The sequence below is a fragment of the Bos mutus genome, chromosome 21 (assembly GCF_027580195.1).
Source record: "Bos mutus isolate GX-2022 chromosome 21, NWIPB_WYAK_1.1, whole genome shotgun sequence".
In the NCBI taxonomy this organism is placed as follows: domain Eukaryota; kingdom Metazoa; phylum Chordata; class Mammalia; order Artiodactyla; family Bovidae; genus Bos; species Bos mutus.
In genome coordinates, this window is record NC_091637.1 from 15,806,352 (window position 1) to 15,824,283 (window position 17,932).

Consider the following 17,932-nt stretch of genomic DNA (forward strand, 5'->3'; position numbering starts at 1 on the left):
ACAGATTCAAGATCGATGAGCTGTGAAAGTTACGTAGAGACGTCTGGCATCCACAGGCCCAGAGTATTTGCAAGTCAGAGATACTCAAAAATATACTTGAATTGGATCCAGATGTTTGCCACAGACAGGTGTCTTTGGGAAGCCCCACTTTTTTTTTATTTTCAAAATAGATTTTTTTTTTTTCATGAGTAGTTGCAGTGTTGAATCTTGATACGAAGATTAAAATTCTCATCAGAGAGAGTGTAGTGTATTATATTCTTTGCTGAGAGATCATGTATTCAGGAACCTGAAATAAAGGATATAAAACCCTCCTGCTGTTTCTTCACCATCTCCTGATATAGAACTCATCTTAAATGGGATGTTCTGTCTCAATTCATGACTTACTAGAGGCCTCATCTTTTTAATGTCCACAATGTCGTTAAGGCATAAATGGATGATTGTATTAACTTCATTTTCATTTTAATATGATTAGTAGTTCAAGTATCAACCTGGCCTGTTGGAATAAAGGTGCCTAATAGTGACTTATTTGCGAAGATAATAGATACAGACTCAGAGAGTTGTAACTGAAGTCGTTGTTCCTGTTCTTGTTTGGATCTTGGTTTGGTTTGCTTTTGACTTGGCTTTGGATCAGTGGTTCTGCTGGTATAGAAGGGACATCATTCTAACTGAACAGTTTATAGTGGCTTTGAACTCGGAGTACTAGAAATGGGTAACCCGACAGTCAGTGAGGCCGTTCAGCCCCGTGTCCCTCCTCCCAGGGCCTGGGGGAGGGCCTGCGTCTCTATAGCCACAGCTCCCCAGAACCAGCAGAAGGTGGCCAGTGTTCGGTGACACACACTCTTATTTTTCCTCCAGAAAGCAAAATGGTTTTGACTGTGCTTTCAGTTGCTAGCCAGACACACTGAATGGTGCGGCTCCCCCTCAGGAAGCACAGTCCTTGAGCGCCAGGAACTCTGGCTCATCTTGTTGTGGGGACCAGGCAGCTGAGCTCCCCGAGGGGGACTGAGTTCCATGGTGGTGGCTGTCCCTCCCCGAGGGGGACTGAGCTCCGTGGCCGGTGGCCGTCCCTCTCCCAGGGGGACCGAGCTCCGTGGCCAGTGCCCATCCCTCCCTGAGGGGTCTGAGCTCCGTGGCCAATGCCCATCCCTCCCTGAGGGGTCTGAGCTCTGTGGCCAGTGCCCATCCCTCCCTTAGGGGACTGAGCTCCATGGCTGCTGGCCATCCCTCCCCCAGGGGGACCGAACTCCGTGGCCAGTGCCCATCCCTCCCCGAGGGGGACTGAGCTTCGTGGCCAGTGGCCGTCCCTCTCCCAGGGGGACCAAGCTCCGTGGCCAGTGCCCGTCCCTCCCTGAGGGGTCTGAGCTCCGTGGCCAGTGCCCATCCCTCCCCGAGGGGGACTGAGCTTCGTGGCCGGTGGCCATCCCTCTCCCAGGGGGACCAAGCTCCATGGCCGGTGCCCGTCCCTCCCTGAGGGGTCTGAGCTCCGTGGCCAGTAGCCTTCCCTCCACAAGGGGGACTGAGCTCCGTGGTCAGTGCCCATCCCTCCCTGAGGGGTCTGAGCTCCGAGCTCCATGGCTGGTGGCTGTCATGGATAGAGCTTGGAGCGAGAGAGTTCAGCCCTTTCATCAAAGTGGAGGCCACTCATTCTGATTTTTAATGTACATTTCATGTAGATTTGAATGATGAACTGGCCCTAACTACTTCCCTAAGTGAGCACAGGCTATAATTGGAGGGCTCATCCACTCTTAATGACAGTATTTCTCTTAAGTCCCTCCTCATGTACAAATGAATTAATTTCCCAACTTTTTTTTTTTTTTATTCTGCTCTGGAAACATAAATTTTTTTGGCAGATATAAAAATTCTGGCTGTTAAACAGAAGGCTAATAAAACTTTTTTCTTGCATGCTATGCCTCTAAGCCTCAGGATAACTTGATGGTTGGTTTCTGCCACACATGCAAATCTTCACTCTAAATCTCTTAAATACCCTGCATGATTCACCTTTGGTCATGGTCTTCCCTGTTGAAAGTATCAGAATTAAAACCTACCCCGTGGTTTTAAAGCCTAAAGTGTGTGGAACACTTCAGGTATTTTAACTAATGCTTTATGGTAAGCATACTTAGTGGCTGTGTGACCTCGAGTCCTTCAGCTGTTCAGCAGGGCTAATAATGGGGTAGGGCTTAAATGTGTATTTATTTTAAATGTGCACTAGCGTGTTTCCTGGCTTGTGGGAAGCATTTGTTGTCACTGTGGAATGAGTGTGTTCATCATCCAGCAGTGTAGGGGTCTGTTTTTCTCTAACCAGGGTCTAAGCAGTGGTGAAGAACTGGAATACGATCTCTCGTTTGTCTTTAACTGGCTGTGTCTTACAAACAAACCTGCTTGTCTCAGTACAATATATTAATACTTCCTAAACTCAGCATTCTCTCACTGCTTCCCAGCTTTTACTTGTGTTCTAGATTCTCCCTTGAAGGAAGTTGGCAACTTTTCCCACAGCCTTTCCCAGCTGCTACCATTTGAGCTTTTCTGCATACGTCCACTAAACTGTTGCCTGGACTGTCACTGGGTCACTGGCCAGATTAGAAAGACAGACAGACTTGGCATTATTCCCAAACTGGCAGGACACTGCCCTCAGAGAAGCTGCTCCAGGAAATGTGTTCACAGCCTAGGGTTGAGTGTAGACTCCCAGCTTGCCAGGAGACTCTGATGGCTTGTCATTAGAACTTAAGAATAAACTTTATGTTTGCATACACAGAATAAGCCAGTTATTACAGACAATCCTTTCACAAGTCTGTATTTTTAAACTTGTTACTCTTTGCACCCAGAAGATGCTTACAGACAATAAACTGTGGGGTTGATTGGGGTTCGACCCCTGGGTTGGGCAGATCCCTTGGAGGAGGGCGTGGCAGCCCACTCCAGTATTCTTGAGAATCCCATGGACAGAGGAGCCTGGCGGGCTACAGTCCATCAGGCCGGAAAGTCAGGCTCAGCTGAAGCGACTTAGCATGCACACACATGCACTGCTAAGCGTGTCAGTGGGGAGAATGATACCCATTGGACCGTGAAACCTCCTGGGCTTCCTACCGAGGTTTCATTTTGCCCTTCATTTCACATGGCTTGTTATCACAGAGAACGGTGTCCCCGGGTGTCACTTGCCCTTGGGATCGTTCTCAGACCTTCATGCAGGATGGGTGAATTGGCCAAGTTCCTGGGCATGCTTTGATGGTAGTGCTCGCTTGTAATTGACAACGAAAGCTGAGTGGGTCTTAAGAACCAAACTGTGGCATTTGATGTATAAAATGTACCAGATCTTCAACACGAAGTGACCCACATGACCAAAGATCAGAGTGGGCCTCTCGGCAGCTGGGCAGCGGTGGCAATGAGGGTATTTTATCTCTGCTTTCTGTGCTTAGTCTCTCTTAACTGGACAGTGGGAGGAGACTTTATTGGAATACATTTACTTTCTAAGGGTAGTTCTATTTGGAGAAGATAATATTTGACAAATTCATCAGAACAGAAATTCGGTCAAGCAAATTGACTTTTTAAAAAATATGTGTTTATGACTGCGTGAGGTCTCAGGCAGCAAGCAGGATCTTTCATTGTGGTGTGTAGGCTTATAAGTGCCTCAGAAGGTAGGATCTTAGTTCCCCAACCAGGGGTCAAACCCGTGTCCCTGCATTGCAAAGCGGACTCTTAACCGCTGGACCTCCAGGGAAATCCCCAGATTGACTTTTGATATTGGCCTTTTGATTAAACTATGAGGCTGGAATATATTCATGGTCATTAAATTTGAGGGCATTTTAAAACTGAATCCCTGTGTTAGCAGAACATATTCTTTCCATACATGTTGAAGATACTCCTTATTCCTATAAGTAGGTTTTTCTTTATGATCCATGATCGTGTGACAGAAGAAGGGATACTCTGAGATTGGGGTGGTTAAGAGAGGTTATTTTCATTCCTTATATATGCTTCGCATTTGGGAACACCGCAGAACACACACTAAAGTGGTATCTTGCTTTTGCACTGGACTGCCACTGTGGAATCAAGCCAACGCACGTGAATTTGTGGCGTTCTTTGCACTCTGTTAGGAGCTGTGGCTACACCCTGTCGTCTGCCATCACTCAGCATTTGTCTGGGGTGTGGAGTGTCTTTTGTGCTGGGTAGGTACAGGGTTTTTTCTTTCATTTTATTTAGGATGTTGACCTTACAGAAAGCCTGACAAAAGGAAATTCATTTGTTCATTTGTTATATTAGTCAATGGTTAAGAACCTGTCCTTTGCCAGGCACCAGGCGAGACAGTGAAAGGAGAGGCGTGACCTTCCAGATAGGATTTCTTTTCTCCCCACACTTCAGCTCAAGGACATGAGAACAGTTGAGTGTAGCAGATGATGATATATGCAGCAGTTGAAAGAAACATTGGGTGCTCAGAAGCCCCAGACTTGAGGGGTCAGAGAAGCCTAACTGGGTACCATGCTAAGTCGCTTCAGTCATATCCGACTCTTTGCGACCCTTTGGACTGCCCAGCAGGCTCCTCTGTCCATGTGGATTCTCCAGACAAGAATACTGGAGTGGGTTGCCATGCCCTCCTCCAGGGAATCTTCCCAACCCAGGGATCGAACCCAGGTCTCCCACAATGCAGGTGGATTCTTTACTGTCTGAGCCACCAGGGAAGCCCTGGGGAGAAGTGATACCAAAGTCAAGACCAAGAGGAAATCACTGAGTTTGTTAGCAGGTGGAAAGCTAGACTGAGGACTCTGGGCTTCTTGTCTGAGGACAAGGGAGTGATTTTTGTTAAATCAAGTGATTCTGACACTGCAGAGAAACCTCACTGAAGACCATGTTGGGAAGGAGAGGCTGGTAGGTGAGTAGAAGGCTCTTGCAGAGTTCTGATGAGAGCAGATGCTGGTCCAAAGCAGGTACAAACCAGTGGCAGTAGAGAAGTTGATGTTCAGAGAATTCTAGAAGACAGAATTAAAAGATCTGAGTGAGAGGCAATAAAAGGATTCAAGGATAGTGTCCAGGTTTCTGTCCTATATGACGAGTCAGATGTTAGGTACCACTCACCAAAGGAAAGAGTAAACGAGGAGGAACAAGTCTGGAGGAAGGGGCTGAGGTGATGTATGTGCTTGTTGAGTTTGAGCTGCTGTGGGATGTCTGCCCACAGGTAGGCAGTGAGATGAATGAGGCTTGAATTCAAAGGACAGACCAGACTTGAAAATAGAAAGCTGTGAGTCATCACTGCATCACCTGCAGATTGTACTTGAAGAGGCAGCAGTGAATGAGGAGGTTTGGGGTGGGCGGGAAGAGAGCCGATACGGAATCCTGAGGAACACCACCATGCAAGGCGTTCCCTTACCTTGAAGGGGCGGGAGGGGGGAACTCCAGCTGTAAATGATGGCTGTGAAAAGTAGCGCACTTCCTGTTTTCATAATCTAACGAGTACGTGTCTTTGTTGGGTGCATTTTCTTAAGCCGCATTACATTCTGCATATTGAGAAAGAAAGGTGGAAATGTGAATAGATGGTGCCAAGAGGCCTAGACAGCCTCCGCTGGCATCCTTCAGGCCAGTGGCGTGGTTCTCGGCACCGTGGTCTTTGTTCTGGTGTGATCCGCAGGCGCTAATGTCTTCTGTTAACCTGTTCCTCAGCCCAGCGGCAGATGCGGCCAGCGCGGCGGATCTCGCTCTCCGTCAGCATCTCACCTCTCCTCCTTAAGTCTAAAACTCTCTTTTCTCTTGGCTCTTCTTACTCCAGTGATGAGGAGGAGGAGTTGCATAGTAAGTAAGCAACTTTGGGGTCCAGTGGCTGCTCTCCAGGGCCTGACCAGCGCTGAAAATGCCGTAGGCTTGGTACTAAGAGACTGGGGAGCTTTTATCCTCTTGCATGTCACCACTGCTGAATCATTCGCCTTCATGCTTTGCTTTGAAAATGAATTTGGATAAACAAATAAAGTTTTTGTCTTGTATACCACCAATGTTGACTGATCCAGTGACCCAGTTCCAGGGCCCGAGACATCGTCCCAGAACAGAGATACCTGCAAAGGCATAAGGGGCTCCCACCCCACCTTGTGCCTTTTGTAACGCTGCGTACTAATGTCTGGAAACATTCCATTCAGTCATGTAAATTTCATTGTCATTGTTTCCCCTCTTTTGTCTCATAGGACAAATACTTAGATGTCCATCTGTGACATTTAAAAGTCACTGTCAAACTTTTTTCTTCTCACCTTTTTTTCCCCCATCTTTGTCAGTTTTTTTATTTGTTTGTTGGCAGGGCGGGGGCGCTGTGCTGCATGGCTTGTGGGATCTCAGTTCTCCAGCGGGGTACTGAACCCCGGCCATGGCAGCGAAAGCTCGAATCCTAACCTCTAGGCCACCAGGGAACTACCCCAGACCATTTCTTTAAGAATATCTTTTCTTTGAGATTAAACCACATGAATTAATTGGTTGGAAGAAGTTCCTTTGGAACTTTTAGTTTTCAATCCTTTCACTACACTGTAGGTTTCATATTATTATATCATTACTTAATAATAACCTAGTTTAGTATTAGTTTTAGTAAACTCAGAGAGGAAATGAATCCCGACCCCCATGAAAATTACTCTTTTCAGTTGTACGAGATTTCTAGACGATTCCAGGATTGCTGTTTTTCATGCTATATAAAGCTAAATAACGAATTGTTTTCATTTCATATAAACCATATTAGTCTCAGGCAATTATAAATATGATTAAGCATCCTAATTCAGCACCATTTGCTGATCCTAAGTTTGAGCAGTATTTATTTAATACTTAAATATTAAGATTTAATAGTTAGCAATATCAACATCAAAGTGACATTTTTGCATTGTTCTTAAAGGAAAGTGGCTTATGCATAAATGAATATCTTATATGTTCAATACTTTTTCACAAGTAAAATGCCTTTGGTATAGGCACATAAGATTTTCATTCCATACCAGTTGTCATAGGAGGGAAGTTGTGAATCTCCATCTACAACTTTTGAGTTTTTACAAATTCTCAAGGCTGTTGAGTATTTGTAATATGCTTGGAAATAGGTTAGCATGACAAATAAAACTAAGTTTCCAATAGTATTTCTTCTACCACTAATATAAAATTATGACCAGTTATTCAGTCAGTCAGCACTGGTTACTCAGTTAATCCAACATAATGTCATCGTTAAGTATAGAAGCTCAAAGAAACCCTTGAATCAAATATCCAGCATTCCTCAAAATGTGTTCCTTAAACTCAAAAATACAGTGAGAATTATGGGGTAGAGGGATGGGGCGGGGCAGGGGGAAGGGTTGGTTCTCGACCATATAAATTTAGGAAACTATTTTAAGCAGGTTTCAAAGGCTTATGTGTATCTTGTGAATTTTGAAGGTAGTGTTCAATATGCTGTGATTCCAAAATGTATTAACCAGGTAAACCACAGTGCAAGACAACGTGTGACGTCTCAGGAGACAAGTGTTCCGTGGAACACGCTTTTATAAATACTATGTCCGCCTACCAGCTCCAGTCCTGGAATGTCACTGTATTAGATCTGCAGGTTGTTTCATGCCTTAAAACAAAAAAGGTCTCGTTGAAATATGCTCTTTACTTGCAATAGTACTTAGTAGGCTAAATTCAATGACAGATTTCTTGACTTCTGTCTGTAATTATATCATGGAAGTAACGTTGGTTATATCATGTTCTTAGATGCTCTGAAAAATTGACACTTCGGGAAAGTCAGAAGCATTTATTTTAGAAACATTGGTGAATTAATCACTGTTTCAGAACCATACCTGAGAGGTTATAGTAAATGAATTAAAATGAATTAAAGTATTTTTTAGCAGCAAGAAAGTTGGAAATCCTTATAGGAGTTAGAGATTCTCACAGTATTTGTTGAGTTCTTAGTTTATCTGACAGAAACCTTCTGGGAGCTTAGTCTTGGCCAGGCTCTCTGCTGGTTGGTGTTTTTCTTTATGGGTTTTGTTTTTACTTTGTTCATATTACTAAGGTGGTAACTTACTAGGTAATTGATTACATGTACAGCAGAATCCTGGCAGCCTGAGAGAACTTGATGGTCCTTCTATCATTCAAAGTTCCTTAAGTATAAAACTTTTAAAGCCCACAATCTAAACCACACTCTTGACTTTTGTTTAGGTAAATAAAGGCATTCTGAAGTTTAAATGCTGATGTTTTCACCAGATCATGCAGAACTGGAAGATAGATCCCAGGTCTTACTCTTCCTCTCTCCTGGCTGTTGTTATTGTGCATCATAAATGAAACAGAAGGAGAACCCCAAACAAGTAAAAGGAACAACTGTAAAAGCGATCTTTTGAAGCCGTTTTTAAGTTTCTAATGCATTATTTACACATGTTGGCTACATGTTAGTAATGACTTCACCTTTGCATTTCTATTCAAAATCTGAAACAATTTGGGAGTTCTTAAAAGTTTCAAATGTTGATAATCTGGTAGTGGAACATTTTTCAAATCTCTGTCAAATTGAAGTTTCAGTAACCTCAAGGAAAACAGTGTGTTTTGTCCACATTATAACAGTAGTTACACAGAGCAACCTTTGTCTACCTGGAATCACACACAGAAGGTGTTTCTATACCTGATCTCCTAAAACTTGGAAACCATTTGTCATTAACCTATCATAGGTAAAATAATGGTATCATTACTTCTGTATTTGTTCTATTTAATGCCCTGTCTTATTTAGCTATTGATGTAATGACTCATTTCAGTTTATGGTCTGATGGTTATGGAAGGAAGAAGAATATATCTGCCCTACTCATCTGATCAGTATGAGTCTAGAAAGACCCTTAGCATCTGTTTTATCTTCCTTATTTCAGAGATGAAGAAATGAAGTCCGGAGATCTCACCCCAAATTAGTGGCAAACCCTAGACCTTATAAGTTGGGTCTATGCTCTTTTCTGTTGGTTTCCTAATGCTCTAATCCATTTCTAGGAATGCTCAGGAAAATGTCAGGCATATATTACTGTTAGTATAGATATATATGAACACAAGATTAACAGCATGCAGAAAATGACATGTCATTTCCTGTTGTATATTCCTCCTCTGACAGCATCTCAGAAAGATGGCCTATGGACTCTGATGAACCTTCATAAGAACAGGAATTAGACATACATTTGAGCATTTTTGTTGTTTCATTTTGGGGTTTCTTTGGTTACTTGAATCCTGGATTTAAAAAAATTTTCCCCATGACAAATTCACTCCCAGTTGCTGCCAATTTCCGGTTCTAATTTGAGGGTTTCATTTTTAATTTTTCCTTCTTCCAAACCCTCAGAAGGAAAAGCACCCCACACTGGCTTTCAGAGGCTGTTTTTGCTTTATCTGTGTCAGTCATAAAAACATTAAACATTTTATCTGTTATCCAGGTAAAATGCTTTTGTTCTAATTTTTTTCCTGCTGTTCTTGTTTTCCAGGTACACGGCCCTTCCACAGCACCAGCTCTAATCTCACTGGGAGGTACTATATACGTTTATTTTGCTGCTCCTTTTCTCAAGATGAAATAAAGGAAATCCAAAATGTCTTCACACATTTACGCAAAATAAGTTAATTGAACTTACTGGAATTTTACTTCCTTGATTGATAAATTTGGAATATTGGTTTTTAAATTTATGTCCTGGATAGTTTTCTACCTTTATTCGTTGTGGCATCCTATAGATAAAGATGATTGGTTGCACTTATTCACATAAGGATACACTTGTATTAACTTTATGAACTTTGCACTCGTTGCTTACGGGAATCTTTAATTTCTTAAGTCCAAGAACATTTTGTTCCACAGTGTGTGTGTATGTATTGGTGTTCACGCAGTATTGCTGCCTGCTTAGCCCTTGTAAGCTTTAAAGCTATTTTCTTCTGTGAAGGTTCAGACAGTACGCATCTTTGTCCAGACTTGGTTTTTAACAGCAGGCGATGGCACCTCACTCCAGTACTCTTGACTGGAAAATCCCATGGACGGAGGAGCCTGGTGGGCTGCAGTCCATGGGGTCGCTAAGAGTCGGACACTGAGCGACTTCACTTTCACTTTTCACTTTCATGCATTGGAGAAGGAAATGGCAACCCACTCCAGTGTTCTTGCCTGGAGAATCCCGGGGATGGGGGACCTGGTGGGCTGCCGTCTATGGGGTCGCACAGAGTCGGACACAACTGAAGTGACTTAGCAGCAGCAGCAGCAGCAAAAGATTGCTATTTTGACTCATTGTTTATTATTCAGGCTTATGAGATTAAATATTTGATTTTAAGCATAATTGGGGTTCTGATTGTTGCCCTGCAGTGTCTTATAAGTTGCCTTCCTTTTCACAAAGGCATCAGTTGTGACCCAGTAATCCAGAACTCTGTCGATATGAGTCCTCTTGTTTGCACTTAACCACATTCTGCTTACTCTCTGTTCTTTCTAGAGCAGTGATTTTCATTTCCCCTTTGTCTTAGTAACAGAATGCTTTATATTTCAAGCGTATTTTAAATATAAATAGACTTGAGCTACTGAACAGGACCCATGTGGTCCTGCTTGTCTCTGCTCTCACAGAAGCCCTCGGGGCAAACACTACTTTTCCAGTGGAAAACTTCTAGCATAACTGTTCTGGGACCCTAGGAAAAGTAGTTTGAATGGATTTCTGTATAATAGATGATGTATTATGTAACAGTTCTACGTAGGTGTATGTGTACACAAATGATAATGTGTACAAGGGCCCCGCACTCTTTGAGGAACTCAACCTTTGTGAATTTCCCAGGGTCTGGAGATACCATCATGGATGGGCTTGGGAAATAGGTGTCCTAAACAAGTAGGTCAGCACCTCCAGGTCTCTGTGAAACTTCTGCAGTAGATCTTTCTGCACTCAGTGTCAGTTCTACCGACCTTTCAGTATATTCCCTCCTTAAATCGTGCATAACTGAATTCACATATTGACGGTCCAGTGTGCCAGAAACCTAAATAAAAGGTGTGGTCTCTGCTATGAGGGAACTTGTATATGCATTCAGTCATAAAAACTCCTTGGTTTGCATCTGTGGCTTTCTTTTTAGACACCTGTTTAATGCAAAGAAGTTTATACATTGGGTGCTGTTTTAGGTTAAGCAATTTCAGATAAAATAATTAATGATTAATTGATCATTAATTCTAATCAACAATTAGCATCAGATCCCTGAAAACCCGTTAGTGAAACACTAACAACCGACATAAGAAAATTTAGCCAAGTTTTCGCAATAGGACATAAGCATTGTGGTGTGCCCTATTGTTGGGTTGATATTATTATATAAAACCTTTCAGCAGCTCTGGCCACTTCTTACTCCTTTTCCCATTCGCACCTGAGCATATAAGTTGCCTGTGACTTGTAGCCAAAATAATACCTGACAATGGTGGTTACAAAGAATTACATGTAGAATGTTTTAATTTTTAAAAAACCATCTTCTGTAATCTTTTTAAAAACTCCTCTGTTTTCTATTTAGTATAACAGAAGAGAACTTTAATTTCCTGCCACAAAGCCCCAAGAAAGATTTTGAAATAAAGAGCGGAACCAAAGTCAGTCGTACGTTCAGCTACATCAAGAACAAAATGTCCAGCAGTAAAAAGAGCAAGGTAAGTACTGCTGTGGGCGTTTCTGGGTGACCCCCTCAGCCAGCCCTCAGTAGGCTCCGGGCACAGCACACACCCGAAGACTAATTAACACGGTGGGGTCTTGTGGAATTGAGTTGAGAGATGCTGGCTGCAGGAGGCTAATATCTGAAGAAAACTAACAGCAAGTAAAACAACAATAAGAGATAACACTACCAGTTGAGTTTTTACTGTATGCTGAGAGCTTCCCATGTATTATCTTGATTTAATCCTTTCCACACACTGTAAGGTAGATATTATCTCCCTTTATTAGGAGTAAGGTACCTCACCTGGGAAAAAAATCAGAAATAAAAAGTACCTGTAGTAATTCCACATTAGAGACGAATACTCTTCTAATATTTTTTAAATGTATTTTTAGAAAGAAAAAAAAAAGAGTTAACTTTCTTATACTAATTCCCATTGCTAAACTGGAAGATTCTGTTTCAAATCAGTGGGGAAAACTTTCTGCCTCTCACTTTGCTACACTCTCTCTATTCACCTATCTAACCTCCAACAAAAGAAGTAGGAAACAAATTGGGACTCAATTAAGGACTTCTTGCCCAGGAATCACTTTGTATCTGTGGTTATATGCATACACACAGGTACATAATTACCAAGTTTGTAAATGAGGTAAGATCTCTTTTCTTTCAGCAAATACTAGGTTTGGTCATCACTCAAATTTTTCCAGAAAACCTGCCACCACAATTTTGTTTTCTCCTCATTTCACCTGCCCAGGTACAAAATGGACAGAAAGTAGGCAAACTGAAAGATGAACGAAGAGTCTAGCAAACCGTTTCTAGAGTAGTCTCATATTTAAGCGTTAACCTTATGCTTAGCCTTGTTTTATAATTCAAAACAGTTAAGGTTAAAGAGGGCAGAACCCGTATTATTCTTTGTGTGGCAGCAGGGCTCAAAATAGAGCCGTGTCTGTCTTACCAGCTGGCTTGGCCACTGGTTGGCATCAACAGAAGAAGGCTGCCTTGAAAGAGCAGTGTTAATTGGCCAGGAGTGTTTGAATGGGGCCAGCGTTCTGGTAGGTGCTGACGAGCAGGTGGAGGAGCCAAAGCACACAGTCTTTACCTGGACGATTTTTACCATCTGTTCTGATGATTTCAAGTGTTTCTCTTGCCTTTTATTTTGGTTTTAAACCATGACATCTTTACTCCAAACAAACTTTTAACCAGAAGACCAGGGTGAAGTGGAGAATTCCCCCTTTTCCACCCATCTCCCTCGTGACGCCAGCTTAGGGGCCGAGTAGTGAATCTGCCACTGACGGCGTTGGCAAGGCAGTACAAGCAGATACAAACATCTCGCACCAGTCTCCTTATTTCGCCAACCGAGGCACAGAGAAGTATGCTTCAGGTCACAGGCCAGGTCATATCTTGTGATCTGACTTCTGCCAAGTAATACTGTTCATTTCATGTTCACTCTTCAGCGGGAGTGAGCTGCACAATGTCTCTTTCCATTAATTTTGTTAATAACCTCAAAGGACTGGAGTCTGGTGTTTGCTAGGAGAGGGCTGAAGAGAAAGGGGGCAGGCAAAAAGAAGGTGGTTTGTGTGCAAGTGAGCCCGTCAGCAGCAGCAGGCCGTCTTCAGGTGACCTGTCACCTCCCAGCTTCTCTTTGTCAGAGTGACTGCACTCTTCTGCAGTGAGACTGCTTCCCCTTTCAGGCTCTTGGCCCCAAGATTTGGTCTCTGGCAGCTTGTGCTATCTCTAGCGATGGAATTTCTCCAAAGTTACAAATCTGTAACCCTGGATTGCGATCCATTTCACATTATCTGGGTGCAGGCACCTCTTTAGCCACATTATCAGTTTATTAAGAAGCATTAAGAGTCACCTTTGATCACTGTTACCAGCTCACTTCAAATAAGATTGTTTCGTCCTCACAAAGGATAGCTCAGCTTTTGTACATGTACCAAAAGATAGTAAGAAACAGGAGAATTGGTGAGTAATGCATTTTAGGATGATATTGTTGTTTAGTGACTAAGTCATGTCCAACTCTTTTTGCAACCCCATAGACTATAGTCCACCGGTCTCCTCTGTCCGTGGGATTTCCCAGGCAACAATCCTGGAATGGGTTGCCACTTCTTTCTCTAGGGGACCTTCCCAACCCAGGGATCAAACCCACATCTCCTGCATTACAGGGGAGTCTTCACCACTGAGCCACCGGGAAGCCCCACACTTGATGTTAAGTCGCATTAAATGCCTTGTCTGTCTTTGCCATTGTACCCACAGGAGGGCTTTTCATCCAGAGAAGTTTGATTCTCTAAAAGGATAACATAAAAATAAGTGAATATTTTCTTGGTGTCATGATGCTGGCTCTACTGTTTTTCTTACCCATTGAATAATGTTACTTCTCCATAATGCTTAAAAAATTGAAATGCTACTATAGATGTTAGCACTAGTTTTTTAGTGTAAGCACTCTATATATAATATACTATATGTATAACATAATACACACTATATATATATTTTTTTCATATCTGTAGCCATGTGAGTATGAGAAATTTGGGGGAAATTGAGTACTGATCCTTTATAGGTCCTTCCAAGAATTCTCATTAACTGGCATGAGTTAATAGATAAATATGTTGAGTCGTGTGTGTGTGTGAAAGAGGGAGAACCTAAACAGGAAATAAAACAGGAAGACTGGCAGGCAGTTTCTGCTTTTGTGTTTTAGTATCTTTAAGAGGTAGTACTGTTTCCTGTTAAGTGAGTCTGCTTGCTGCAGACTCATAACATAACAGACACACACATATAATATATATGTGTATATGTGTGTGTGTGTACATATATATAAAATGTCCTCATTACAGCGGGAGTGGGGTATGACCCGCTCTAAACCATCCTGTCACATCGGGTTTTTTTCCCTAAGCTTTCCTCTTTGCAGATGAGTAGGAGATGGTCAGAGATGTTTGAGACAAATTCTTAATCTGATTTGAAGTAGGCCTTTTTGGATGCAAGGATTGGATTCCGGCACAGATGTTAATCTACTCCCCGGCTTCATGACAAGACATTCAACTTCACCTCCCAGTTCCCGTGAAGTGTCTAAAAAAGAACTAAACATCTTAGCCTTTCAAAGGTGCCAACTAGGGTAAGGTAGTGTTTGCCAAGACTTAAAGCAGTGTTAGATATCATCATCTCTCTTGTTTCTTCAGTTGCTTAATCAAAGCATGCCTCACAGTTTTCCAGAGAGTTCTTTTTTTTTAATCATAATTATTTGTCTAAAATGGTAGGTTTAGAAGAATCAAAATATCATTTCCCCTCATAGTATCCCAGTGTAGTTGTTCTTGCATTATTCCCATTAAATATTATTACTTTCCATTTCCCCAGCACACAGGTTTAAGGCATTTTGTCAGGAGTTAAACCTGGAAAAATCAAACTTCAGAAAACAGCCAATCACTGCCTTTCCATAGGCGGCTTCACCAAAAAAGTTTTCTTTAGAAATGTATGGCTTTTCAAATGAGGACATCTGTTTAAATAGATGTGTTCCTTAACTTCCAGCATTGAGAAAAATATCTGCCTCAATTTTGCCAGTGCTCCCGTCTTGCCACTTAAGCACTGCCCGCACCGCGTGTGCAGGGGAATTTGTCGCGTGTCGTGCCCTGGGTCCTCTGTTCCCCGGGTGGCAGGCTGCATCGGCAGCATGCAAACGGTTAAGCTTATCTTAAGGAAACCCACAGCCTCAGCCCTCCCCCGTTCCTTTTCTCAACCAGTCCCCAGCTTCCTCTTACTGTTTCTCTAGTGGTTGCTCTAATGGTAGCTCGAAACTGCCAGGCCCTGCCCCTCCGGCGTGAGCCCCTCCTCCCGTGAGAGCATATTTCCTGGCATGGGGGTCGAATCATGTCGGCAAAATGGGGCCGGTTTCATGAAGCACCCCTCATAACAGTGAGATTCATAGGACCAAAGCATGGGGAGGTAAGCGCCTGACTTCCTTACAGCACTAGCTTCCAACCAACACAGAGAGAGACAGTGGAGTTTGTTGTTTTGTTGTTTTTATCCTTGGAGGAGCTGGTTGGGATTCTCGCAAAGGATGGGGAGATGATGTGTTCAGATTTGAAGAGAATGGCAAGGCCTGGGGGAGTAAGCTGGCTGCCCACAGAGTTTCTTAACTCTTAGAGCAACTCTTTTCAGCTTTCTTGAGCAAAAAGGTCAGGTGCTTTTCAGTGTAACATTTTGTATATGAGAAGCCTTTAGCAAAATTTAGTTCAAAGAACAATTATTAGAAAAACTCGGTTTCTTCATACTGATTTTTATTAGAATTTTAGATACTTTAGCAGTTAACAAATTTTCACTCAGAACAGTTTCCTGTTTTATAAAGTGAAGTGGTTTGTTTTTCCTCCCTTCCTCTCCTGTTGTTTTTTATAGTTCTAAAGTATAGCAATTTGATTCTTAGATGTTTATTATATGCATGCTATTAACAAAGGACTTTACGTGAATCACAGACTTAACAAATGTTCACCATTTCAGTATAGCAGATGGGTTCTGAATACAGAGTCAGAAGACCTGGGCTTTTTATTTTAACTGCAGAGCATTTGCTGTGTGACATTCTGTGAGTCCACAAACGTCTCTAGTCCTTGGCAGTAGAGTGCAGTGACAAAGAGCTGAGCTTTACAGTTGGCAGATCTGGAACTTAGCTCCAGCTTGGGCAGTTACTGGTGTGTGACCTCTAGTACATGAGCCATCTCAGCCTTGGCTTCTCGAGTGTTACATGGAAATCATAGCTGGTCTTTACATGCCATTGGGTTGTTAATGAGAAATTTCATGATAGTTGCTTTCTGCAGTGTTTGGCGCATAATGATTGTTCCAACTCTTGCCTGCTATTATCTTTGTTATTTATCTTTTCAGTTAGGAAATGGGAGGCATAACACCCACCCTACTCACTTCAGAGTTATTGAATCAGATGAAATAATGTAGATAGAAGGCTTTGATTGAAAATAAGGCCTTTGGTAGTTGTCAGGATACCTGACTTCGGGGTATCTCTTTTTTCAGGAATTGTTTTGGATGACAGCAATACTGTTGTTATATGCCCTGGAAAATGAGTACCCTAAAGTTGGTGAGGACGACCACTACTAAATGCGTTCCTCCTACCTCTGTAAATTGCAATTCAGGGTCCAGTTAGTTTGAAAGAAAATTATTCATTTGCTGTTGATGAACCAGCCAAGTGTCTGTCTAACCGTGTCTGGGAAGGACCTTTTATGAAGAGTGTATGGTTAGACCACACGGTCCTCATCTCCTAAGGGTGGTGTGTACCTGAAATGCCCCTGACCGCTTTGGATATTTAATTAAGGATCTAGCACTCATGAGTATTTCTTTGCATTTTTAGGGTTTAAACCCCTCCTCCTCCAGTTTGAAATCTGGGCCAAAGCTGAACCTTGAAGCTCTTAATTAGTAAGAACAGCAAATGTCTATGTGGGGGATAGTTCATATTTCTGGCTAGAGTAGGGGAGGCAGTTAGCAGGTATGTGCCCTCTCTTGAGGGTATGTGATGGGTGGGAAGCAGTTGTGGGGAACCTTGAGTCATTTTTCACGCTGCCCAATCACCTCTCCCTCAGGCTGGTCCCAGAACCATCGCATCCTTTCTTCTGCTCCCCGCCCTGCAACTGGGCTCAGTGTGGCTGTTTCAGGAGGCCTCAGGGCCACCGCAGGCTGCTCCTCCTCCAGCGGCCCATGCTGGTCCCTTAGGCAATGAACGTGTCTATTGGCATAGCTTCCCTGGTGGCTCAGACAGTAAAGAATCCACCTGGAGTGCAGGAGATCTGGGTTCAATCCCTATGTTGGAAAGATCCCCTGGAGAAGGCAGTGGCAGCCCACTCCAGTATTCATGCCTGGAGAATCCCATGGACAGAGGAGCCTAGCAAACTATAGTCCATGGGGTTGCAAAGAGTCAGATACAACTGAGCGACTAACACTTTGACTTTTCAAGCCAGGGACAAAACTGTTCAACCTGCCCAGTCCTCCTAAGACTTTTCTAATGCAACTCGAATGCACACAACTTGATAAAAAAATTTTTTATGTCCAGGACAGCATTCCTAACTTTGATTCAAAACATTGACTAGCCACTGTTGACCACAGGTAGCCCAGTAGCCTTCTAGAAGGAGAGGCCTTCCAGTGTTTGGTTAACAATGTAATGTCGGTTGTTTTCTTTGGCAGGAAAAGGAAAAAGAGAAAGATAAAATTAAGGAGAAGGAGAAAGACTCTAAAGAGAAGGAGAAGGACAAGAAGAGTTTGAACGGGCACACTTTCAGTTCCATCTCTATTGTGGGTCCCATCGTCTGCAGCCAGTGCATGAAGCCTTTCACCAGCAAAGACGCCTACACGTGTGCAAGTAAGAGATGCGTGTGTTCCTGTG

General features: G+C 42.9%; 1 protein-coding gene across 1 annotated transcript in view; it reads left to right on the top strand.

Annotated features, from left to right (window-relative positions):
- Positions 1-17,932, top strand: part of AKAP13 (A-kinase anchoring protein 13) — a 245,086-nt gene that overhangs the window by 175,186 nt on the left and 51,968 nt on the right. Inside the window, 3 exon segments of the mRNA XM_070358158.1 lie at positions 9,414-9,456; positions 11,437-11,566; positions 17,734-17,908. Coding sequence (XP_070214259.1) covers positions 9,414-9,456; positions 11,437-11,566; positions 17,734-17,908 — 348 coding nt within the window.